At 35.5% G+C, this 27,174-nt stretch overlaps 1 protein-coding gene across 1 annotated transcript; it reads left to right on the plus strand.

Moving 5' to 3' along the window:
• The first annotated feature begins 3,462 nt into the window (after positions 1-3,462).
• On the plus strand, positions 3,463-5,371 carry LOC131030163 (wall-associated receptor kinase 2-like). Its single transcript, XM_059220392.1, has 4 exons — positions 3,463-3,880; positions 4,042-4,356; positions 4,423-4,672; positions 4,759-5,371. The coding sequence occupies exons 1-4, from the start codon at positions 3,463-3,465 to the stop codon at positions 5,369-5,371; spliced, it is 1,596 nt and encodes a 531-aa protein (XP_059076375.1).
• The last annotated feature ends 21,803 nt before the right edge of the window (positions 5,372-27,174 follow it).

Here is a 27,174-nt window from a genome sequence, read left to right on the forward strand (position 1 = left end):
TCAATTGATTCTTGAGGAGAAGTGGAAAAGAGAAGTGATTTTTGAGCAAGGAGAAAGATCATCTTCCTTAGATTTTATTCTAAGAAAGTTGTAGATTGAGTTAGTAGGTGAAGTAGTGAGAGAGTTTAACCGACAGAGACATAGTACCAGTAAATTTTTTCAGGTCTAATAGTTAAGCTAAGCGGTGAGGTGTGATTGATCAAGAAGGCATCCAAGTGTGACATAGTGTGGTGTGAGGCTAAGAGTAATGGGTGAGTGATTAGAGAGAGTAATTTGATAACCGATAGTGTGAGAACTAGTGAAGAAGAGAAGACTGTTAATTGACAGAAATCAATTGATCAGGTATTGCAGAACTCATTTGCAATCAGGTGCTATAACTGTATCAAAATTGTATTTTATTATACATCATCGAGTTGGAGCTTGGTGTAGGGGTTGGTGCTCCTTGGGTTGTTTCCCTAAATCAGTAGGGGTTGGTGCCCTAAAATCATTGTAATCCATTGTTTCATTTGTGAGGCTGGATTGGAGCAGTAGACCCCATCAACATTTCTCACTGAGATTTTTCCCATATTGGGTTTTTCTCATACATTCAGTGTTGTGGGTTGCATTTGTGTGTTTTCCTCTTTTGATATCCATATTTGTCTTACCAGTTTATTTATTTAATGCTTAGGGTGATAACCAGTATTCTAAGATTTTTTTAAAAGGAAAATAATTTAGGAGCCACTGATTCACCCCCCTCTTAGTGGTACATTGTGTTCAACACCTTTATCTAGCATCTTGAACTGAGGAAGAGAAGAAGACAACTAAATGTTGGCATAAGTAAATAAGAAAAAAATATCTTAGAAAATGTTAACTATTGGGAGTTCTTATATTATGGTTATTAGGTCTTATTGTAAAAAATAATGTTTATATATAATATGGTGCTCTCTTTTAAATTTTTAAGATATTCACTTAAATATACACTTATTTTTGGATAGTACATAATTTTTTTATGCATGATCATTCTAGAATTCAAATGCACCTCAAGGTGAGGGTAAATTATTATGATGAAATTACCATATTATTTATGCAATTTACCATTTACTTTCATGTATAAATTGGGAAAAGTACCTTGCTACCTTGACAAATTGAGAAATGACATAATTTGTGCAAATTTGGATTCTTTGCTGAGCCAAAAGTATTTTGAATATTATTTGAACATAGATTTTAAAACATAGATACTATAATTTTGTTGCTAATTAAATACTAAAAAATAGTACACGAGACACCACTCTTTATATAGTAAATTTAATGTTTTTTCTTTCAAAATTTTTAATGAATATTTATAACTCGAAACTTTAGTGCATGGATTTAATGTTTTCTTCATTTTGATTAATACATATCTTTATATAAATCCTAAAATTTGTGTTCATATAACTATTTATAACTCGAAACTTTAGTGCATGGATTTCATGTTTTCTTCATTTCGATTAATACATATCTTTATATAAATCCTAAAATTTGTGTTCATTGAAAACATAACTATTTCCATGGGGCATCACCTTTTTTTAATTATTTATCCAAAATAGAAAAAAAAAATCATATTGAAATATAATCTTTTCTCTAATGCACCATATTTTAAAAAAATATTTAAATAAATTTTAATATTTTTGATTGACAAGATAAGCAACGTTATTTTTTTTGTCGTTGACCTACTTTTAGTTAAAAAAAAAAATAATTAAACTATTAGAAAATTATACTTTTGGAAACTACACTTATAGATCTATAAACAAATACTCTTATATAAATTATTCTTTATAATAATAGAAATTTTTGAAACATTAATTTTTTAATATTTGTTTTGATAAATTGGTGCCAAATTGATGCAAAATATGAATTTAGTGGACAATTTTACTTGGAAAGGTTCAAGTCCATATCTAATTTAGCTAAAATAAATCTAGCTAAATAATGTGTTTGAGAGAGTTTAATTTTTAGTTGCAAATATTCAAATTCACCTGTGCAAATAAATTGGCTAAAAGTGTCACATAGTTCTATACTTTTACCCAATAGCCATTTAATATTATATACTAAATAATCACAGGTCACTTACCTAAAAGTATTATTACAAATATAAATGCATTTTTTTTTAGTTTTCGATTTGTCTCTCTTTATTGGAATTTACTCTTAAGATAGTGACCAAAATGTATACATGTCTTAAAATATTAAGATGCAAAGAAAAATAAAAAATGGCATAGGTATGATAATTTCACTATTACAAACACTAAAACTGTATCCTTCAAATTTGTTTTAATAAATTAAAAATTCAATTATTTTAATACATGTTTAACATATTTTAAACTTAGAATTAGGTTTTTTTTTTTTCACATTCTAGTAACGTTGAGAATTCCTTTCCATGCAAGCTAAATTGTCAAATTTTATATTTGAAAAACATAAAAAGTTCAACTCTATTTATTATAATTTTGTCATTTTATACTGTATTTAAAAGAGACATAAGATTATACTATATAACATACAAATATTCTTGTTAGATTCTATAGAAAGTGAAGCATTAAAAACAATTTATTATCATTTCCATTTGTCTAGGAGCAAAATGTTAAATACATGAAGTTTCCACAATTCATGATAGATTTGCATTGGTGATTTCTAGATTTGGCTGTGTGAGAATTTCTTCATAAAAAAGGTTTCGAATCAAGCTCCATGATCCATCATAGGATGAGAGCTAGAAAGAGAATAGTAAAAATGATAGTAGACCAAGCTAACTAAAATTAGGCGGGGGGACAAAAGGGGCATAAAATTTGAGTGATCAAAGGGTGTGCAACAAGAAAGAGGAAAAAAAACAACAAAAAAATTAATAAAAAATATTAAAAATACTAAAAGAAAGATGAAGTATATAAATATATAAAAAATAATTAGACTAAGTAAAGAATGAAGAAGAAAACTACAAAAAATAGGATAAACAGAAACACAATGACCTCAAACTAAAAAAATAGAAACAATGTAAAAAGAATGTCTATATGCAAACCTACAAATGCAACATCAAAAACAAAAAGAATGAACAAACACAAACTTTGAATATACATATGTATATGCAAATCCAAACAATACAAACAAAAAAAAACACAAACACAAAATAAAAAACTAACCAAAACAAACTTAAAAAAAAAACTACATAATTAATACATGAAAGCAAACAAACTACTACATAATTAATTAAGAAAAACTGAAAACAAACATACATGCATGTAAAACCGTCCCACGTATTCCTTTCTTGCTCGACAAATAATTAATATTAAATTAAAGAGGGTTCTAGTGTATAACCAGAGCTGAAAATCTATCATTTGAATTATAGTAAGCTACTTGGAAACTTCACATTGTATTTGGCTAATTCTTCAATCCAACACGCTGCTATTTGCTTTCAAGCTGCTATTTATTTTGCTGAAACAGAAAATGTTGTTGCAAACGCAAATGCATTGCAGAGTTGTAGCTCGCTTTCTAATTTGTATCTGTTTTGTGGGCTTTACTACTGCAAAATGTGTTCCCGAAAAGTGTGGTTCCATGAATGTGAGTTACCCTTTCTGGATTCACAAGCCTCATTGTGGACACCCACGTTTTCAGATCACATGCACAGAGGACAAGTATTCTTGGATGCTAGCTCCATACTTTACCACCTTTCGAGATAATTCTACTGGTTTTCGAGGAGATTTTACAGATGTGGTTTTTGATCAGAGCTCTTCGAAGATTATGGATATCGATTATGAGGGTCACCTTATCATAAATTCTTCTTTGATCAAGGCATCTTCTTGTAATGATGATCCAAACAACGGTGGGAGAAACTACTTTGAGCTACCTTCGGTGGGCCTTTCACTCTTTCCAAGTCCAATGGGTTAGTTGTTTTGGGCAACAAAACATTCGGTACCTACAGTTTTAGGTATTTGGGAGAGGCGAGATGTGTAACAATGAATCTTCAAAGTGATCAACCATACTGCCGCTATGGCTGCTGCGAACTTAACCTTCCAGATAATTTGCCGTTTGTGAATTTTACAGGCGGAGGTCTGTTTCGATTGCCCAACTACGATGGTGGCAGGTTCTGTGGCTTCTCCAATATAATGGACCCTTCCACTTTCACCATCGTCGACAATGAAACCAACCTATTTTGGAGAAGAGGCAAACAGCCTTATTATGGTATCCGTCTTAACTGGGGTTTCGGGGAAAAGGATTGTGCCATGGCTAAAGAAACGACGGATTATTCTTGTGCATCCAATGCAGAATGCCTTGACTCGCCTTCAGGAAAAGGGCACGTATGCAAATGTCTCCCTGGATATGAAGGAAATGGTTACTCCAATGGCACTGATTGCACAGGTAAGAACTCACCACTTTCTTACTTAGATAACCATGTTTAATATTTTTCAATCATTGTTCCTTCAGATATCAAAGATCCTAATGACAATGATGATGAATCTTCAGATATAAACGAATGCAATACAAACCGGAGTATGTGCGTTGGAGTAGAGCAAGGGGGACTATGCTTTAATTTGGTAGGTTCCTACAACTGTTCATGTACAAATGGTTATGTGGGAGATGACTTTACAAATGGGACAGGATGCAAGTCCACAAATTCAAATAGCCTAGTCTTTCCTGCAATCACAGGTAACAAAATATTTAATATATTGCGCGTGTTTGTGTTAGTTGAATTGTTTGCCTTGAAGATATTAAAAATTAGTCATATTTTTGTTTCAACTTCCGATCTGGTAAAATACACAGGAGCCGTCTCGTCGTTTGTGGTTGTCTCTCTAGCAGCGTCTCTTTTGGTTTGGAGTCTAAAGAAACGCCACTTAAAACTTGTGGAGGCCAAGTACTATCAGCTGTTGCAGCGACACATAGTACTCTTGTGGCCATTAAAAAGTCCAAACAAGCTTTAAATCTGGAGGATGACCATGAGTTGCTTAATGAAGTTACAATTCTCTCCCAAATAAATCACAGAAATATAGTGAAATTGTTCGGGTGCTGCATCCAAACTAAATTCCCTTTGTTGGTATCTGAATTTGTTCCCAATGGAACACTCTTTCAACATTTACACTCCAAAGAGGGGTCTTTGCCTTGGGCGTCACGTCTGCAAATTGCAATTGAGACAGGGGAGGCTTTGGCATACCTACATTCTGGAGCATCCCAACCCATTTTCCACCGGGATGTAAAATCATCTAATATTCTTTTGAATGAGAAACTCTCTCCCAAAGTTGCAGACTTTGGGATTTCTCGTCTCATCTCAGCTTCCAATAACACACATGTCACCACATATAATATAAAGGGCACATGGGGTTATTTAGATCCTGACTACTTCCAAGTTCCAAACATATCAACTCACCGAAAAAAGTGACGTGTACAGTTTTGGTGTAGTCTTAGTTGAGCTATTAACAGCTCTGAAACCCATCTCTCTAGCAAGGGACAGTGAGGAGATGAGTTTATCTAGTCTTTTTTTGTCCAGACTCGACCACAATCGTCTGACAGAAATATTAGATGATAGAGTATTGGAGGAAGAAAACCTGCATGAGATGGAGGATATGTCAAGGATAGCAAGAGAATGCCTTCATTTAGAAAGGAGGAAGAGACCGTCTATGAAAGAAGTGGTGGAGGAACTTGTTTGGGTAAGATGTGGCACAAGAAACACAAAATTCCATGACAATAAAAAATGTGAAGATGCAATATTTGAGGAGAGAAGCATAACCGACAATACGATACAAATTCAGGAGTTAACGTTTTTATCTCCAGTTGGGAGTACTGCAGTGGTTCAGATGTCGATCTTGACTGAATAATTTAGGAAAGGAAATGATAAGATCTCATCTTCATATTGGAAAAAATGGTTGATTACTTTCTATAATAGGATATTATACTATCTATTTGTTTTTTGTTTTTATTTGTATTTCCTTTTTAAGAGAATCTTATTTGTTTTTTTAAAGATATTTTGTATGTATTTATTTTTAAAAAAATATTTAGTTTTTTTAAATATAATTGATGGTATTAAAATACTTTCTTAAAGATCCATGTTTTTTAAGTTACATTATATTTTTTCAATTAATAAAGAATATATTATGTTTTACTGATGTAATATAAAATTTAATAAGAATTGTATCAAAATATGTTAAGTTTTTTTTAGATATAAACGTTCATTATATTTTCTTTTGAATAAATAAAAAAATATGTTATATAATGCAATATAAAAAATGAAATATCTTTGTTCTGATTAGATAAAACCAAGAGAGACCCAAACCATTACATAACAACCAAATGGGTGATCAAGTGGGAGGAACTCACAAGCAATGATGTCTCTCTTTCCTTCGATTATCCCACCATTAGATTTTGTTAAGAATTTGATTGTTGGCTGTAATAGAATATCCCCATAGAAGTCTTTCTAGTCCATCCTCAGTCAATTGCCCAGAACATGAAAAGTGAAACAACAATCTTTGTGCATGCATATGTGGAGATTTTTGGAACTAGATGAAAGGATAGTGGAAGGTACTTTTCTAAACATATGTTTGAATTTATTTTCCACAAAATTTTTAAACATCTATAGGGAGGTATAAGTAGTTATAAGGAAATTAAGAAATTAGTTACTGTTGCTAAATTTGAAGGATGTGATTTTCATACTTGGCGAATTAAAAAATAGTTATTTAAAAAAAAAATATTTATGGAATGTTGTGATTGGATTTGTCAAAAAACCACAAAATTTAGATGAAACAACAAAATGGATCACTAAATATCGCATGGCTACACAATTGATTGGTCTTGGATTATATGATGCATATTTGCATCACATTGAGCTAACGAAGACATCAGAGGAAATATGGGATGAGCTTAATGCTTTATTTGGTTCACAAGCTTCAAATACTAAAATGTCCATATAAACAAAATCTCTTTGGGTTGAAGATGGAAGAGAGATAATATTGTTCAACATATAAGTACATTTCATTACCTCCTTAGTTAACTTGTAGGTGTAAACTCTAAGGTTGATGATGACAATACCAAGGCAATCTTAATAAGTAGCATGCCTTCAAATTTTGATCATATTGTTTTCATTTTGAACTAAATGAATCCTAGTTTAGAAACTATAATTTTTTATTTGATTGTTGAAGGAAGTAGAGTTAACAATAGTCATTTAATTTTTGAGGAAAGTGTTTTGCTTGTTAAGCAAAGAATAACATTTCAATAAGGGAAGATAATTCAAATGTTATTATCATTATAAAATTGAACATGTGAAGATGAATTGCATTCACTAGGCCAAAGATCTTATTGATGGGAATTTGAAGAAAAATAAAGCTCTCGCTATGGTTGAAGGTGAAGCAAACTTCTGTGGGTTTCCAGTGAATACAAATGACTCATCTCACGACGATAAATCATCTCATGATGATGGAATTGATGAAATATTTGTTCTTTAGAGAGTAGAGAAGATGACAAATCAAAGACTATATGAAATGGAGGTAGGGGGTATCTATCATCCCAAGCTAGCTTCTTGCTCAGGGGTGATTCATTGCATGAGAAACTTCCTATTTATATCTCTCAAGAAGTGAGGAAGGGTGGGGTAGATTTTATTATGGGTGGACATTGGTATATTCATGTTTGGTTGGTGATTTGTACTGCAATGGTGAGATTGTTTCTACAACATTTAAGGACACATTAGACACACTTAGAGGAGCTATGGAATTTTGGGGCAAATGTCTCTCATTGTGCACAAAGGTTGGGAACACTTTTGTGTTCTTGTTGACAAAAGACACTATTCTGGTTATGCTCCGGTGGAGATTGATGATGTTAGATGCATAGAGACTGCTTAGGGGTTGTCATTGATTGCAACTCACTCTAGTAATCCTATTTGGTATATGGAGATTGGGATTACCGAAAGTATTAAGTAAGTTTGGTTTTTCATGAAGCATAAGTTTGGTTGGTGGAACACAATGTATAGATCGGGTAAGCATTATTAATTTTGGTGATGCATTTTTGGTTACGGTGACTGAAGTAGTTGATTGGACGCGTGAGGCAACTTATCATGCAATTATAGCCTCCAATGCTGATTCTAGTGCAAGTTTCTTCATCTCGTATTTGGTATTGCAGGAAGAACATGTTTATTCTCTTATTTCATGGTGTAGTGTGTGGTATGGATTCATTGAGGTAATTTTGGTGAATGTTGATGAGTTCGAGGTGATTGGAACGACCTATAGGAAGCTTGTGATCATATGTTTTAAGTCTAGAATAAGGATTTATAGAAGGATTGAGCCAGTTCATGCGCCTACGCGTTTTATATTTTGTTGTTTTGAGAAGCCAACTAGTTGGAGATCTATTTTGGTTGTGTGGATAATAAGATCAATCTGAATGATGATTTTGAAGGTGCGTGTGAGTATGCAAGAGTTTTTTGAAAGAGATTGAACATAGTTTCATGTGCACATCTTAAGTTTTCATGATCCAGTACATGGTACAGAGCAAAACAAATCAGTTTTTAAGAGCGGTGACAATGACTCATTCTTGAGCCTAATTGGAACTGATTCTTGGTATTTTTAGATACTATACTCTAGTTCAGACATTGTATTTGCTTCTATATCTTATTTATAGGACAATGAGTCCTCAGGGGTTGCAGTCCTATTTTGTAATTGACTAGTGAGCTCTACGCAGTGTGCCTCAATGCAAGTGCACTCCACTTTTGTAATATTGTTTTACTACTAGCCATTATATAATAATATTATGGGTACTTAATTCCACTATGGTTTTTCCCTTTTCAGGTTTCCACGTAAAAATTTTGGTGTTATGCTTGTGAGGTTATTCACTTTATGTTTTTGCATTATAGTTTCTGTTCTTTGCATCTAGTGGTTAAAGAATCAATTTTTTTGTAAGTTCTAGAACACCGATTCACCCCCTCTCTTAGTATTCATTGATTCCAACAATTGGTATGAGAGCCTTGTGCCTCAGAAGAATCCTAACAACTTGAGGAAGATTTACAAGATTGAATCAATGGACTCTAGTTTGCAAAGACAACTTAGTGTGGCACTTGAGGACCTTGATGCAACGATGAAGAAAAAGTGTATCTTGAAAAGAAATTTGAATGCAACTAAAGAATTCATTGAGAAATTGAAGGATCAATTGAAAAATTCTAAAGAAAAGAGAATGGAGTTGATGGATAAGATGAAGGAGAAAGAAGAACAAAGTGTTGACAATCAAACCCTACAAGATAAGATATATGAATGTGAGAAGTTGTCTAGGGAGAATGCAATTTTAAAGAATGAGATTCAACCTATTGTCATGAAGCTGACTAAGGAGATTGAAGACTAGAAGAAGAATGAAGAAATCCTAACTCAATCATTAAAGGACAAATTTGATGAATGTTGCATATTGAAATATGCGAATGAGCAATTGAATATTGAATTGGTTCAAACAAAGAGTGATAGACAAGAACTTAAAAGGCAGATCATAATTCTAAGAGATGAGATGACTATTACTAATGAGTACAAATAAAAATTCAAAGATAGTTCAACCTGGTTAGATGTGATGTTGGAAAGTCAGAGAAATGGAAAAGTTATGCGAGGACTAGGATTTGAGAAAGGAGAATCCTCCGGTTCTGGTCAAAGCAATCATTAGCAGTAGAACAATCTAAACCTTTGGTAAGACAACCTAATGCCTATAATTTTAATGGTAAATATTTTTTTTGTGGTAAATTTGGTCATATGGCAAATTAATGCAGAAGTAGGATGAACAATGAGATGATGAATAATATAAATAATGGTCCTACCTTTACTAGTTAATGTTTCATATGAAACAACTCTGGTCATAAGTCAAATATATGTAGAACAATGATAACTAAATTTTTCAGAACAAGAGATGCTATGCTTGTGGGATGTTTGGACATATATCTAACCAATGCATGATGAGACCAAATCGAATGAACTTCAGGCCTATCCAGAAAAATTTTGTTTGTCACGCATGTAACAAACTAGGTCATATTGCAAAATATTATAGAAGTAAGAATAATGGTCTGGTGAACAAGAAAAATCAAGATGAGAAAGGAAAAGAAAAGTAGATGAAATCAACAATCAACATAAGAAGATGCAGGTGAAAAAGGAACATCCAAATGTGCAAAATGGATCCGCACCTGAATCTGGTGATGTAATATCATCCGATAACTAGGATATTTTTTCCTTAGGGGGTAAATTATCATGCAGATCTTTAGAACCCCCTTGCCAAGATCTATAACTAGTCAAGGATGGTTGCAGATGATGGGGATCAGGTATACAAAAGATATCCAGAAGATTTATAGCGATTTCATAATATGGTGAATGAATTGATGAAAAACATTGTAACTGGAAGCCTTTAAGGTTGATAATTTATTACAACTCAAAATTAGGTTAAAAAGGGCATTTCAATCATTCATTTTTCACATTGTGAGTGAAGAGTAAGAGTACAAGAGAAAGGCGAATGAATTTGAGTTGTGATAATTGAGCTAGAGATGATCATTCTGAGATTTCTAGCATCTAGTTGAGATCAAAAGAGGTGAAATATTTTCATACCCTAAATTCAACATGTCATCTACATCTGGTGTTGTGAATCCTTTGGTGATGGAAATTTCTGAGAGGGCAAGACCTGTATTCAAGAGGCATCCATTTAAATCTATTGAAGATGATCTAGAAGGAGCATTTTCTTCTGTTCTATATGATGTGCTACATAATGAAGATGTTAGGGCTTATATTCACTATAATATCAACTAATTGGGAAATGTCGGATGCGATCACTTTACAATAAGCATTTGTCAGATAGTTTGGGAAATTTGAATCCTGAATTCAAGGGACCTCAGGACAAGGGTTTTGTGTAATTTATTCATTTTTCGATGCTCAATGAAGTAGAATGGATCCATTACATTCTGAGCAGAGTTCACGATGAATTCATATGGTTGGATCGACATTATAAGATAACCAAGCAATCCATTGAAGTAGTTACCTATTTAAAAGAAATTGGTGAAGTCCCTAGATTAAGGAAAAATACAGAATACAAGGTTGACATAGATTACTGGATCTCAGTTTGATAGTCGATCAATGACTGTCAATGATAATATTGAGAATGATATCAGACTGCCTCAATTGTGATTGGATACAAGGTATATCAATCGAGTAGGCTGAATTCTGTCTCTGACATGACCATATTTATATCCTATGAAATGCTAAAGGAAGACAAAAGGTATGATCTTTGTACAATACTTCTCAATGAGTTAATGAGCAACTTGAAGAAGATAAAATAGGATAAGAAACATGTCTTCAAGTTTGGATCCTTATTTGTCTGTTTAGCACTTTATTTCAAGAATGAGATCCCTAGAATTGGAAAAGTCCAATGGGCTTATGATAAATCAGAGGCTATGCAAATCAAGGAAGGATTGTTGTGTTTGGGTGACAAAGTAATGCAAAAATTGTCTTTATGGGGCTATTTTAAAACTTTCCAAGCCACTATGAAAAGAAGAGAGAGAATTCCTAAAGACGTAGTGGAAAAATATGAGAAAACTCTCTGTTTTATGGTTGACAAGAATCAATGTCATATGGAGGCAGTTGAGACAAGAACTATCTAGATCATGCCCATGAGGTATGAGGTGGATGTAGTCATGCTTGATGCATAGGATCAACACTTGTTAAGTCAACTAGTGGACAACAAAGAGTAGAGATTTGACACTTTTAAGGAGAAGGATCTGAACCTGCACAAGAAATTTATTGGGCCCAAAAGAAAAAGGAAAGTAAGAAAGGAAGTTGAAGAACTTGCTGAACAAATGGGTAGAACTCAAGAAGCAGTGCAGTGAGCTAGAGAGAAAAATATACTGAAGGAGGAAGATATGGTGAAGCCACAATCTAAACTAGTATCTTCTCCTTCCAAGCAAGCTAAGGCTAAGAAAAGTAAGTCTGCACCTACTTTTAGTATGCATATGCTGGTCCCTCCATCTAAGCCTCAATCAACATCAACCAATGGAGTAGAAAAGAGGAAGAAAGAAAAGTCTACAAGGAAGTATCTAGTAGCAAAGGAGGAAACTAAATTGGATGAAGAGGTTAGAGAAGTGAAGAAAACTAGTAAATTTGCTAGAGTAGTCAGAAAACCTCTATTCGATGATGCTCTAGCTGCAAAGAAAGCTAAAACACAATGATAGAAATCCGGTAAAACAAGAGAAGACAAGAAGAAATTTGAGATAGATGAAGCCCTCAAATTTGGTAAGCTTGAAGTCCATTACACTATTTTTCCTCCATTACAAAAGATTATAGAAATAATAGTAAATGAAGGTAATTTGACAAACCTTTCTATATATTATGATCATTCTACTGAGAAAGTTCAGAGAGCTATTGAAGAAGAAGTTATACATTATATGAATTATTTTAGTAAAGCATTGATTAAACTATCATCCATGATCCCAAAAGAGTTATATGAAATTTTGGATGCTTGAAGACACACAACTAGTCTTGAAGCTAAGAGGTTAAAAGAATTTACTAATGAATACTAAGAGGGGGGGTGAATTAGTATGTCAAAAAATACTATAAGCAAACTCTTAAACAATTTAGCAGATAACTAGTGCAACAAATTCACTAATAAATTGGTTAAGATAAATGCAAACCAAATAGAAAACAAAGCATTCACCCACAAGAGCACAATCACCATAACACAATATATTTGACGTGGAAACCCAAATGGGAAAAACCATGGTGAGCAGAAACTCACAAGTAACTATTTGGAGAATAGTAACCAGACCGGTTAAGGTCATACAATGTTCTTCACCAGAATAGATCCTGTTAGGAATCTAGATTTTTGTTAGGAGATAAGTCCTATTAAAGACTACCCGTTAGAGGATTTAAGATCCATAGTTGTGAACAACCGTGTTACAGGATTTACAAAGGCTTTGTTGAGCCTACCCGGTTAAAGGCTTTAGACTTGTTGAAGATGTGAGTAATCAACAAGTGAATGATCTAGATAATAGCATAGTAGGCTTAATTAGATCCTTGAAAACTCCTTGTTAATTCATTTCAGCATTACTTCAGTCTTCTATATCTCCACACTCTATCTCTTCACACAGACCTAATATTCTCTTCAATGATCGCACATAACCTTTTTTATATCACATGCAAAACCTAGACATGATGTCCTTATAAAGGAATCTGATTTCATGTCGGTCCAATAGGATTAGACTACAAGTTCCTAGGTATAGTGCATCTAGACACATTTGGTCACATGACACAAAAACACCACCAAAGTGTCAGTGGATGATAACTCATCACACATTACAGTAATACCGGTTGGTAACTCATTACAGATATATATCAATTAATACAATATACTGATTACCGGTTGTCAAAAATGAAGACTGGAAGATCGTAGTGTTCCAATAAAAAATTAACTACCGCTTGGGTCCTTTGTTCCACTCGAGATCCTCGTACTGCTTGGGGTCTTCATACTGCTTGCAGTCTTCATACAATCTATGACCGGTTAACCATTTTCTGCAAAATATCGATAGTCTAAAGAATACACATTCAATGACACACAATACCGGTTGGAACAACTACCGGTTGAACATAACTCATACATCAAGTAAGTGTGTGTCAATCAATAACAATCAAAACATCATCAAAATACCAACAATCTCCCCCTTTGGCATTGATGGCAACACTTAGGAAAATTTTGACATCTAAGTGTTTTACAAAAAGAATGATGCCACAATCAAAATTACTCCCCCAAAGCATATATACTCCTTCCTTTGCAAAAATTAAAAGTAAGTGCATGAAATGGTAACATTCACCAAAATTTTAATGTAAACTACTACCCCTTTGCCAACAATGACAAATTAATGCAAAGTATCCCTTTTTTTTATACAATAAAATAGAGTAGTGTAGCATCCTAAAATTGCGACACTTGCAATTTCGACTGCATTTGGGTCTTCACGATGGCGACGCAACACCGAACCTGAATGGAGACCCCGAAACTTGTTCATGACATCAAAAACTGCATTTTTCAGCACCCTGGCTTGATCCTCCTTGCACCCTGCTATCCCTAGAGGTGAGACCATGGCACCCAGCGCCCTGGTCCCCCAGGACCATGGTGCCCAGCACCCTAGTCCTTGGCCCTATTTTTGGGCCCGGTCTCTTTTGGGTCTCGGGTCTTTATGTTTGCAAATTGGAAAATAATGTTTCCTAGTCGGCCTAAGGTCAGAAAAATCAGTTTATTAACCCTAATTGACAAGTATATAAACTACATTTCCTCTCACATTTTGGAAGATGGAAAAAAAGGCAGAAGCGATACTCAAACATTCAAGCATTCAAGCATTTAAGCATTCCTTCAAGCAATTGATCATTCTAAGTCTCCATTCAAGGCGAAGTGTTGCATTCAAGACAAGGATTCAACCATTGAAGAGAAGATCACATACAACATACAACATACAACAACATTTACACCTTCGCATGTAAGAATACAAACATTCTTACAACAAGGTATCAAGTACTTGTTTACATTACAATCATTTACATTTACAGCATTCTCATTTCTTGGTTAATTCCAAAACTGGGGTTTGACCTAAGGGCAAACCCCTAATCCCTAACCCCCCAATCGTCCTCTCTTTTCTGTGTGTAGGTTGCAGGTACGTGGCTGTAATTGAAGATTTGTAATCCTTGTGCAGAGATGAACAAATCCACCTTCGTTTCATGGATTTTTCGGAGGACCGTGTGCACGCCGGGCGCCATCGTCCCGTCAACTTTCGCTCAAATTTGCAGGACGGTGCCGTCTTGACATTTTACTGCTAATTCTAGGTCCGCAGCTTCATCCTATATTCCTATCTCTGTTTATAAGTGAATCTTTCTTACTTTTCATGCATTCCTAGCTTAATCCTTCTATCTACATTCTTACAAAAGAGGGTAGCCTTGCTGTCTTAACCCTTGAAACTCATTTAGAATCCAATCTTGCATTGTGTGGGATTGGATCTTATGGGTTTCAACCCCTCTTTTGAATGTAAAGTCTTCCCTAAGTGAAAACCGTCAACCCTAGTGACCTCCTTCCCCTCTCCTCGGAGTGGTGGGGGGAACACTTGGGGTTCGCTCGCGATTTTCCACTTTATATTTTGGTGAACCCGACGTGAACATCCTTTCTGATTATTCATGGTTAGATCTGAAAATTAGATTTCTTGATTACATTTCCATGTTTGATCTTTTGCAAATTTTAGAGGTTAATTGCATAAAAACCCTAAATTTTCTTTTTAGTAATTGAGCTTGTGAAATGTTTAATTGTTAATGCTTGTTTCAGATCTACCCTTCTATTACAAATTGTCAATTCATATTTGTGCTTTAATTCTGAAAATTAAGTGGTTAAGTGTCAAAACCCTAATTTTTAAAACCCTCTTGATTCAACCTTTGACTGATAATTTCATTGATCAAAACATTTCCAAATCAGCTGTAACTTTGGATTTCGCAACAAAATCATAATATCTTTCATCCCTGAAAATTTGGAAAAAAGTTGCGAGGACTGTGTGCACCCTGAGCGCCATCATCCCCGACATTTTTTCCAAAATTTCGGGAGTTAGATCTTACTGTATTTTTCTGCTAAAATCCAGAATTTTGGCTGATTTTATCAATTCTAACACTTTCAAAATTAAAGTCAAAGTTGGTCTAGTGATTGCTTGGATTAAGGCTTCTAATCATTCAAAAATTGTTGAAATTGAAATTTTGTGTCAAAATGGTGTTCTTACTGTCCTAAATCTGAAAAGTGTGTTGGCGCTCATTCAAAATTTCAGTGCTTTATTCAAAATTTTTGCAATTTGTGACTTTTGAAATTAAGTGTTTAATTACAACTTTGATTTCCGCTTTCAAAATTGAATTTTGCGTGAAATTGAGTCAACCTTTAAATTTCAAAACTTGCATTGCTTTTGGTATTCCCTCTAAAATCATAAAATTCAAAATTTTAGTTTCCTCTCTTTTTCAAAATTCAAATTTTGCATTTTTCAACAATCTGGGTAGGGTTCAATTTTGAGATTGCAACTTTAATTTGGCCTATCTACAGATCGTGAAATCACTCAATTTTTTCAGATTAGCTTTAAAATCATCATAACTTTCATCTCTGAAAATTTTGAAAAAAGTTGCGAGGACTGTGTGCACCCCGAGCGCCACGGTCCTCGACATTTTTTCCAAAATTTCGGGAGATTGTCGTGATTGCATTTAACAGCTTAAATCTAGGAGATTGGTTGATTTTATTGAAATTTGCTACCTCTAAATTCAAAATCTTCTCTCCCTCTCTAGTGCATGAGTTTTACAACAATAAGCCCTACTTACACTATTCTCGTTAGACAAGGCCTTAGAATTAAGTCTTTCCAAGGTTTAATTACCGAGGAGATGGAACCTAATTTGAATAGCCTTTTTAACGAGGACACGGGTAATTCCTCTAATCCTCCTAATGATGAAGAAGCTCTCCATGAGGCCTCTGTAGAACAACTTTCAAAATTGGATAACCAATTTGATGATTTTCAGCAATGGATGTCTCAAGAGTATCCCGATAGTCAAGCTCTTTCATTAATTGAGGGTCTAAAACGTATGGTTCAAAGTGATAAGAATGGAATTGATATTTTGCGTGGTATTGCACACATTGTGGATTCGAATGTGATGCCTATGAAGAGTTGTGCCGAAACTTTAGGTTATACACAACCTCCCACTCAAGTTAATCATTCTATTCCTTTGACAACTTCTATTGCTAGCATACCTACCTTTACATCAAACATAATGACTACTTCTATACAAGACATTCCCCCTATGATCACTAGTAATGGGGGCAATTCATTTAACCATTCCATTCCTCCTTATAGTGCTCCTCTTTTCCAATCATCTCCTATGACTAACTATCATAGTGTCCCGCCACCTTACTCTCAATCAATACCTTCTTTCAATAACATAATACCTCCATCACAATCTAACACGTCTAATATGAATTCTTCGACTGAAGCGACCATTAACAATCTTGCACAAACTGTCTCTTCTTTACAGCAACAAATTGCCTCTATGAATCAATCTAAGTTTAGTGTGCCCACATTTGATGTTGCGAGCCCACTTTCCTTGACATTGTTCGAGCCATCCCTCCTAAACATGTTGAAATCCCGCATTTGGAGCTTTATAATGGTAAAGGTGATCCTCTAACACATGTTAAGACTTTTCAAACAATATGTACCGATTTTGCATATGACCAAAGGTTGCTTGCAAAACTGTTTACTAGAACATTAAGAGATAAAGCCCTACAATGGTATTGCTCGTTGCCTTCTTATTCTATTACTTCTTTCGAACAACTTGCAAATGCTTTTATTCAACAATTTCAAAACAATATAAGTCCTAAAGTTACTTTGATTGATTTAATGCATTGTAAACAAGGTGTTAAAGAAAAAGTGACTGATTTCATTGGTAGATATAAGCATTTGTATGCTCAAATTTCTTTTCCAGTGCCTAACAATGATATTCAAAGAATCTTTATTTCTAATTTACAAAAAGATATTCGAGAAAAACTTCTGTTTTCTGAGTTTACTTCTTTCCAATAGTTGTGTGCAACTCTTGACAATTATCAACTGACTGTGAGTCAAATGGAACAAGCAAATCCTATGGCTCCGAGTGATAAGGGTGATAGTAGTCAACAACCATTTGGGAAGTTTAAACCGAACAGAGAGTCCATTAAGTTCAATGAAAACATCATCAACAACAATGTGAATGCAGCATCAGGTGTGCCTCCTATTTCTAAGTTTTTCAAGAAAGAAAGAAAGTTTACTCCTTTGAATGAATCATTGCATAGTATTATGAATAAGTTATTGGAACAAAATGTGCTTACTCTCCCTCCTATAAAGCAAATAGATCCTGCAAAGATTAATTCACCCTATTTTGATAACAAATCTTTTTGTCAATTTCATCGTCAACCTGGGCATGATACTGAAAAATGTTTTGCTTTAAAGGGTAAAATTCAAGATTTGATTGATAATAATACTATCTCTATTTCAGGAGTGAATGATAAAGGCAATACATCTATAGCTCCTCCTAACCAAAATCTTAAGATTTTTACTGATCCATTACCTTCTCATACCTCTAATGTTATTGAGACTAATGATTCCTCTTTCTCATCTGATGGTCTTGTGTCTATGACTCCGAATGTGATTAACTTTGTAGAGCAGCAAGAAAACCCTAAAGAACCTTCCATCACATTTGATTCTAGTGAAACTATCAGGGCACCTGATGGTCCTTTATACATAGTTGCAAAAGTCAAGAATACACCTTGCCGTGGAGTGCTTATTGATCCTTCGTGCATGGTTAATGTTATTACTGAAGAATTTCTTTTTACTTTGCAATTGAATCAAGTGATCTATGACAAAACAAATGTGGTTGTGAAATTATTTGATGCATTCTCTTCTCCTGCAATTGGTTCTATTATATTACCTATTGAGGTCCATAACAAATCCCTTGATGTGAACTTTGCTATTATTCCTTCTTCTGAACAATTTCGTGTGAAGCTAGGCTATCCTTGGCTATCTTCCATGAAAGCTATTGCTTCTCCTATTCACAAGTGTTTGAAATTTCCCCATAATAGTGAAGTTGTTACTGTCAATCATAGTCTCTTTAAACCAACTGAAATAACTTCTAGCATTCCTATTGATTATTTTTGGCCTAAACAATTCCAATCTCTTCCTCCATGAAGTGATCATCTTTTCAAATCTTATCAAAAGTGGAAAACAGATATGATCCTATCTCTCAGTGAACCTAGAACACCCAAACTTGATATTCCTATCGTTCTTGAGAAGGAAGTTCTTCCTTTGAAAGATAAAACTAATGTCTTTCCTCAAGAAGATTCCCAACCCATTCTTATGGATGTGACTATGTCTATGTCTAATAAACTTTCTAAAGTAGACCTATACCTCCTCGTCATGATGGACTTGGTCTCCTTCCTAAACCAAATATTCTTCCTTTATATGGAGCAGTTCCTCCTCCTTCTTCTTATAGAGAGAAGAGACCTTCTTCTTCTCCTATTGTTCAACCTAATAGATCACAACCCAAACACCCAAGTGATAAGGATGAGAACATTCCTCCTCCTCAATCTTCTCCACTTCCTACTAAGACTAGATGAAATTGTTCCGCACGTGAACGCCGACGAAAGCGTCATCTTAGAGCTCAAGTAGCCGCTTCTCAAACTTTGCAATCCCCAAAAACACCTTCAACAAGCATTATTTCATCTTCTCCAAAATCTCCTAAACATAAGATGCATGATGGTCTTGATCCTGTGCGAGTTAAAGATCCTATTTTTATAAATCTTGATGATGATATAGATGAAAATGTTATTCATGATGAAAATGTTACTTCTCTTGCTTCTGATAGTGAATATGAATATGTTGATGTTGATAACCATCTATCTAACGAATTTTCTAAAGCACTTATCCTAGCTCCTAGACAAGAATAACGTGGCTTGGAACATGAACATAGCCCTTGTTTGGATCTTGTGATAGCTCCATCTACTGTGTTGGATGTTCCTCCTCTAGCCTATTCCCTGCCTTCCTGAAACATTGATCAGCAAGATTGAGGGGTGGATGACGTGCTAGACTAGTTTCATTAGCATAGCAGATTCTCTCCTCCTCTCTTTTGTTACTTCTTCTATGTGTTATTCTCATTCTTCTATTTGTTGTCCTTAGTGATGTCTACTTGAGGACGATGCAAAGCATTGAGATCTCTTTTGGTCTCTCTCATGTTGACTCAAAAGACACATGTGTTCCCTTCTTCTAGGTGACCTTCCTTGATTGGGGAATGAAGAACAATTATGCATACATACATATGATATACATGAATTATCATACATCATACTAACCCCGAGGAAAGTGAAGTCACCTCGTGCTTTGTGTTTGTGTCTATTATCCTTGGGTTTATCTCACACTTGGGGGCTAAATCTTTGTGATAATGTGCTCCTTTCCCTTCTCATTTCTTATGTGTATCACTACCTTAAAGCAATCACCCCCGTTGAGGCATGTGCGATCGCTTTAACGTAGGGGGGCATACACCTCGTCTATCCCTTCAGGATACTTGAAAATTTCTTGGCAAACTTAGCTTTGCCTTGAAAATTTTTGGTATTTTTCTTGCATGACTCATAGTGAGGGAACCTTACTACTGATAGTCATGGTTCTCCCTCGTGATCTTCCCTTTTACTTTGTCAATCGAAGTCGTAAGATCCTTATTCCACTGGGGGCTTGGTGTGTCTTACCTCCTTGACGTGGTGAAAGTCTTTCAATGTTGTTTCCTTGTACTTTACCAGAAGTATGAGCGTACGCTTATACTCCTGCTAAAGTGGGGGCTAAATGTAGTATCCTAAAATTGTGACACTTGCAATTTTGACTGCATTTGGGTCTTCACGATGGTGACGCAACACCAAACCTGAATGGAGACCCCAAAACTTGTTCATGACATCAAAAACTGCATTTTTCAGCACCCTGGCCTGATCCTCCTTGCACCTTGCTGTCCCTGGAGGTGGGACCATGGCGCCCAGCGCCCTGGTCCCCCAGGACCATGGCACCCAGCGCCCTGGTCCCTGGCCCTATTTTTGGGCCCAGTCTCTTTTGGGTCTCGGGTCTTTATGTTTGCAAATTGGAAAATAATGTTTCCTGGTCGGCCTAAGGTCGGAAAAATCAGTTTATCAACCCTAATTGACAAGTATATAAACTAAATTTCCTCTCCCATTTTGGAAGATGGAAAAAAAGGCGGAAGCGATACTCAAACATTCAAGCATTTAAGGATTCCTTCAAGCAATTGATCATTCTAAGTCTCCATTCAAGGCTAAGTGTTGCATTCAAGACAAGGATTCAACCATTGAAGAGGAGATCACATACAACATACAACATACAACATACAACAACATTTACACCTTCGCATGTAAGAATACAAACATTCTTACAACAAGGTATGAAGTACTTGTTTACATTACAATCATTTACATTTACAGCATTCTCATTTCTTGGTTAATTCCAAAACCGGGGTTTGACCTAAGGGCAAACCCCTAATCCCTAACCCCCCAATCGTCCTCTTTTTTCTATGTGTAGGTTACAGGTACGCGGCTGTAATTGAAGATCTGGAATCCTTGTGCAGAGATGAATAGATCCCCGTTCGTTTCGCAGATTTTTCGGAGGACCGTGTGCACGTCGGGCGCCATCGTCCCGTCAACTTTCGCTCAAATTTGCAAGACGGCGCCGTCTCAACATTTTACTACTAATTCCAGGTCCACAGCTTCATCCTATATTCCTATCTCTGTTTATAAGTGAATCTTTCTTACTTTTCATGCATTCCTAGCTTAATCCTTCTATCTACATTCTTTACAAAAGAGGGTAGCCTTGCTGTCTTAACCCTTGAAACTCATTTAGAATCCAATCTTGCATTGTGTGGGATTGGATCTTGTGGGTTTCAACCCCTCTTTTTAATGTAAAGTCTCCCCTAAGTGAAAACCGTCAACCCTAGTGACCTCCTTCCCCTCTCCTCGGAGTGGTGGGGGGAACACTTGGGGTTTGCTCGTGATTTTCTGCTTTACAAGTAGATGTTCATGACAATAAGGAATGAAATTTTTCAAAAATAGATTTAAAGTTCTGCACAAAAGTTTTTATGTCCAATGTTCATGACTCAAGTAACGAGGTAGCAATCTCACTTTTAGTCTTCATCTAGAATGCCAATTCTTCTATTGCATCGATGGTACTCATCTCTTGAGTAACCGTGATAGCTTCCAAGTTGAGAAAACATCTTTGAAGAACTTGCAGTTTGGGCAATAGGAGCAGTTGAAGCTCCTGCAAATCTTGAATCCAGTTTCTGATTTCTAAGTCCATCTTGGTAGTCTGATACTAAAAATGATGAACAGTTTGTCCATAGACAGTGAATAAATCATAGGTAATCTTGAAGTTACAGATATATTCCTATAACTCCAATTGGAGTTGAGCTTTCTGTTTGAGCACACCTTCATAAAATGGATGGGGTTGGTAGATTTTACTCAAAAGTAATTTACCGTCACTCATAGAAACACTGATATCATTCTTCTGCTTTAGTAGTTGTGTCCTGAGTTCATTCATTTGCTTGACTAAGGCAATATTGAGTGCCTTTTCATGGTTTTTACTTGCAGTTGCTTGAGAAACATCCTCCAAGCATTGTACCTGGTCCTCCACTATGATACAAAGAATTTTGAGCTTTGATAGAGAGGAGTCAGTACTGAGGAGGTTAGTACCAAGAATTAGACTGGTAAGGGTGTCAACAATAATTTGTATGACATCCTACTCTTTCTTCTTCCATAATTCTTCCAGTCTCTCCTGTACAAATTTAATGCCTCGTAGTAGCTCATACTCATCTGCTGATTAAATCAGACATGCAAGAGTTAGATCAATAGGATTGGTACCTGCTTGGTTTGATCACCAGTTGCCTTAGGAGTCTGCCCTCCTTCTTTGGTATTGATCTCCACTTTTTTTCTCTTCTCTTCTTCTTTCTCCTCTTCCTCTTTTTTCTTTTCTTCTTCTTTCTTCTTCTCTGACTCTTTCTTTTCTCCTCTTCTTGTTTCTTTTCCATTTGTTTCTTCTTCTTATCCTCTTCCTACTTTTTCTTCTCTTCCTCCTTCTGCTTATCCTCTTCCTGCTTTTTCTTCTCTTCCTCCTTCTGCTTATCCTCTTCCTACTTTTTATTCTCTTCCTCCTTATTCCTTTCTTCTTCCTTCCTCTTTTCTTCTTCTTTTCTCTTGTCTTCTTCTTGCCTTGCTTTTTCTTCTTGTTCTTTCTTCGCTTTCTCTTTGTCCCGTTTCTCTTTCTCATCTTTTTCTTTGTCTGGCATGACATCCTCATTATCTAATGCATCAACATCAATAGGGTCATTTTGTTCTGTCACTCTTCCACCTTGACTATCAAATACCTCATCAGGTTTGACTGAGTATAGGTCAGGTTCTTGATCAGCATGCCTAGTGGCTTCAGATACTCGGTACATTTTGACATCAACTTTAACCTGTATATGTATATCTTTTTCTAGTTCAGAGGTTTTACCTTCTGGTAACCTGAGTCACCTCCTTCTCATAAAGAAAATGTCTTTGTTCTTATCAATAATTTTAAATAACTCATAATTTGAAGCATCAGAAAAGTACTGTGCAAAATTTTTCTCCCAGATCTCTTGTTCTCTTTCAATGACAATTCACCGTTTATTATCCAAAGAATTATATAAAGAATTTGGAGTAACAGATTTAATCTCAGGAGGGTGACCGAGCATTAATACATAAATATTTAATGACCTCCTGTTCTACATCCTCTTTCTCACTATCATTAGAGTCATCAAAATATTCCTTTAAGTCATCAAGCAATTTCCTCCTAATATTCTTTATTGTCCTCTGACAATGTGTCATTGGTTTATAAGAAGTAATAAGTTGTTGGTACATTACTGGTAGACTTCGGCTTTTTGCTTGATTGCCTTGACTTCTTTATTTCAATCTTTGGTTCAGTTTCTTCTGACTCTGGTGAGTGATTCCTAGATTTCCGCTTCCTCTCGAATACATTTGCTGGAATAATCTTAGGTTTCTTTTTTGCTGATGACCGCTTGGTCACTTTTGGATTGGTAGATGTAACCGGTGCTGATACCGATGGCAATGCTTTGCTCTTTTTCTGCTTCGGTTCCTCAATCAGTGTGACCCTCTCCAAGTAGGTACCAGTTCTTTTCTTCTTTGCATCCAGTGGTGAGGCAAGTAGGGTAGAGGCATACCCGATCAATATGTCATTCACCACTTCATACCCCATAGGGTCAACTACTTCCTTTCTAGGTTCCACAGCTTCCATTATGCAGTGATTTGTCCTTATTGTGAAGTAGTTGTCATCTTCATACTTCTTCACTAAATCACCAGATATCCTCATTCTCTGGTTCATCTTTTGTTTGAATTCATCAAAATACTTATTTAGAACCTCAGGATATGCAGTTCCCACTACTTGTAGACTCTCCTTAATCTGTCTGGAAACCGGTAGGTTAGTACACCATTGAACATCATTGACTCTAGGGAAATAACCTTGAAAATAGAAGAATAGATTGACCATAAGTTGGCCAAACTTGAACCTCAGTGATTTGTCTAGTTTGATGGACTTCAGATTCTCCAACAATTGCTTCTATAAACAAGCACATAGGTCATATTCAGTATCTTCCTTAATCATCCTGTAAGCAACATTTACTGTAGCAGTAGGGACAAAATTCATTCTTCTAGCATAAAATATCTTGTAACCAATCACCATGCAAGTATATTTCACCAAATCATCATTAATGGTGTTGATGGTCATTGCTCTTTGGTCACTCATAGAACTGATGAGCTCTGTCATTTTGGTTTTGGTGACCTTCTATAGAACTGGTACTTCTCCAACATTGCAGAATCTAGTGATGACATGAATTGCTTCCAGTGTGATGTCATGGGTCCGCTCAAGATACATCTTGTCACCATGCACTTTGCTAAGGATAATGCAAATATGTTCTTCTGAGAATTCTTCCAGAAAGTATACTGCATTGTGCAGTTTCATCTTCTCAAGGAAGCTATACTCTGGTTTAATCTTCTTGTCATCTCCACATAACAGACTTAGCTGGGAGTGAATTGCTAGGGATCCTAGGTCTTCCAACTTACAGTCTATATACCTTGAAATATCTATCTCATTTTCTTTTGAAGAAACTCAAGTGTATCTATAAGTGCACTAAAACTAGAGTGCGATGCATAAGCCATAACCAAATGATAAGATTTTTTTTTGAAAAATACCTTCACAATCTGAAATTTAGGTTTTGCCAATATCACGCACAATACACCACTTCGGTCGCTAGTTCACCACTTAGTAATATTCAATGATTGCAAGATTTCGCACAAGATTTCTTGAAATGCTAAACAAATCGCTCTGGTTGCTCTGCTCTTGAAAATTTTTCTTTCAAAAATAGATACGTAAAAATGACGATGAAAACCCCTTTTAAGCAAACTCTCACCTATCATAATAATTGCATCATTGCTAAGGTACAAACCCTAATTTTGCCTTTTACCACTTCAGATCTTCTACCAATTGACAGGTAACATATATCGGTAAAGGTATTTACCGATATAAACTAGGGTTTCAAAATATTTCACCGATATGTTCCCCCTAAGCTTTTCTGAAGCTCAGTTTGTTGGTTCAGAGACTTCCACACTAGGTATAGAAATAGGTTCATCCCGTGACTCTTCTTCTGATTTCTTTTTCCAAGTTTTATTCATTTCCACTTGAATGGTTTCAACATCAAGATTCCCTTCTGGAGTGATCGGTATATCACCCGGTAGGTTCTTTCTCAATCTACAAGTTCTGGCAGTGTGTCCTAGTTTGTTGCAATGATAGCATACCATTCCAGGTGTTCTCCATGGTCTGTCATTTCTACTTCCATTCTTCCTTCTACATGTTGTAGCAGTGTGACCGATACCATGATAGATCAAACAAGTTGCTCTCCAACTAGTTGCCACTAGATAACTGATTGATCAATGGTCATAGGTATTGTACCGGTTGGTATTCCAGTTCACAAGAAGTTTTGGGATAACTCCTTGAGTCTTTGGAGGATATCTCCCAGTGTTGCACAAAACCAACCTATATTCAAATGCTCTATGCCCAAACTTGTTGCATGCATAATAGTTTCCATTGAATCTATTGGATCTAGGCACATTGTTTTGAAAATAAGGAAAATTGTTGTAGGCCTTGCTTCTACACACATTGGCAGTATGTCCCTCTTTGAGACAATTAAAGAAAACAAGTTTAAATTTTTGCTTACGTTTACCCTTGTATGTTGGTTTATTCTTTGATGCTTTAGCTTTTGTCCCATATGTCTCACCTTCATCATACCCAGAGAAACCAAGTCTAGTGGTATCCTTTGCTGGCTTTGCCGATTCTAGCTTTTGCTCTAGCTTAGCAGTACTCTAATTGAATTTGGCAAGTATCTGCTTTGACTCAGTAAGTTCCTTGGAAATAGCAGCATTGGATTCCATCAAGGTTGCATTCTCAGAAATAGCCATATTTAGTTCACCTTGCATTTCTTCTTTTTCTACTTTACTCTCCTGGAGATGAGCGGTAAGGGTACTGATTTCTTGCTTCAGCTTGGAGATCTCATGATCTTTGTGTTTTACCAAATCTTCAACTTTCCTTCTGTTCTCAAGCTCTTGACTCATTCTGATAGTCAGTCCTTCCAACTCCCTTCTTAGATTGACTTTAGATTCATTCAGTATACTACATAGTCTTTCTCCCCCTTTGACAACAATGGCAAAGGGCACTGTCAGGATATCATCCCTCCTAATATTTATCGGTCACTGACATAACTCTTTCTCTAGTTTTATATTCATTAAATGCATCTCCTCCTTTGATATCACTTGTTACATCTTCTTAAGTCACAACACTTGAGATGAAGAACTCAACCATGAAATGACACCAATTGAGTATGCAAATATGATACTGTTTGTTAAAGCACTCAATTTCAGAAAGATGTGTTAGTGAATACTACTCACCTGCCGTTCAAAATGCATCACCTCCCATTTGATCCCAAATTTCTTTATAATCAAATATGATTGTACTATGAATACAACCATCCAATTAACAAGTAGATACCCATAACCATGAAATTATCCAGGGTATACCTACTACAATTTCCATCATTTGCAGTTTGGGCAGTTAGTGCACTTACACTTTCAAGTTCAAGCATGCTGACTCTGTATCATAAGCATGTTAACTCCCCTTGAGTTATACATCTCAAGTCCTTAATGCCTATCAAGTCCAATACCAGACACCTATCATCTCCATATACCAGTTGAGCTATGTAACTATGATCATCTAATGATCTTTTAGCTCCATTATTTCCACCACAACCTATGACATGATCCTGAATGTACATAATGCCATACAATGTCATCAAGTCATAGATCAAACCGGTTAGCCCAAAAACATGCTATCATGCATAATCAACCACCAGGCCAACATATATCATTCAAGTCTTTTCCAATACCACTTGAGATATTGACTCCACATTCCATGCTACCCAGGCTATTGCAATGATCTCCAACCTCATTGTCTTACATAACCTACAAGTACCTATTAGCATTCATGCTGGTAACATCTTGTGCATGTCGGTTGCCTATACCGGTCCATCATCACTACCAGAGTACCTTCCC

This window comes from Cryptomeria japonica, chromosome 5, assembly GCF_030272615.1.
Source record: "Cryptomeria japonica chromosome 5, Sugi_1.0, whole genome shotgun sequence".
NCBI classification, from domain to species: Eukaryota; Viridiplantae; Streptophyta; class Pinopsida; order Cupressales; family Cupressaceae; genus Cryptomeria; species Cryptomeria japonica.

Excerpts from the sequence above, each read along its gene's own strand:
- LOC131030163 (XM_059220392.1), top strand. The coding sequence starts at position 3,463 with ATGCATTGCAGAGTTGTAGCTCGCTTTCTAATTTGTATCTGTTTTGTG. Across the intron at positions 3,881-4,041 it reads ACTCTTTCCAAGTCCAATGG|GCGGAGGTCTGTTTCGATTG; the intron begins GTTAGTTGTTTT and ends TGAATTTTACAG. Across the intron at positions 4,357-4,422 it reads CAATGGCACTGATTGCACAG|ATATCAAAGATCCTAATGAC; the intron begins GTAAGAACTCAC and ends TTGTTCCTTCAG.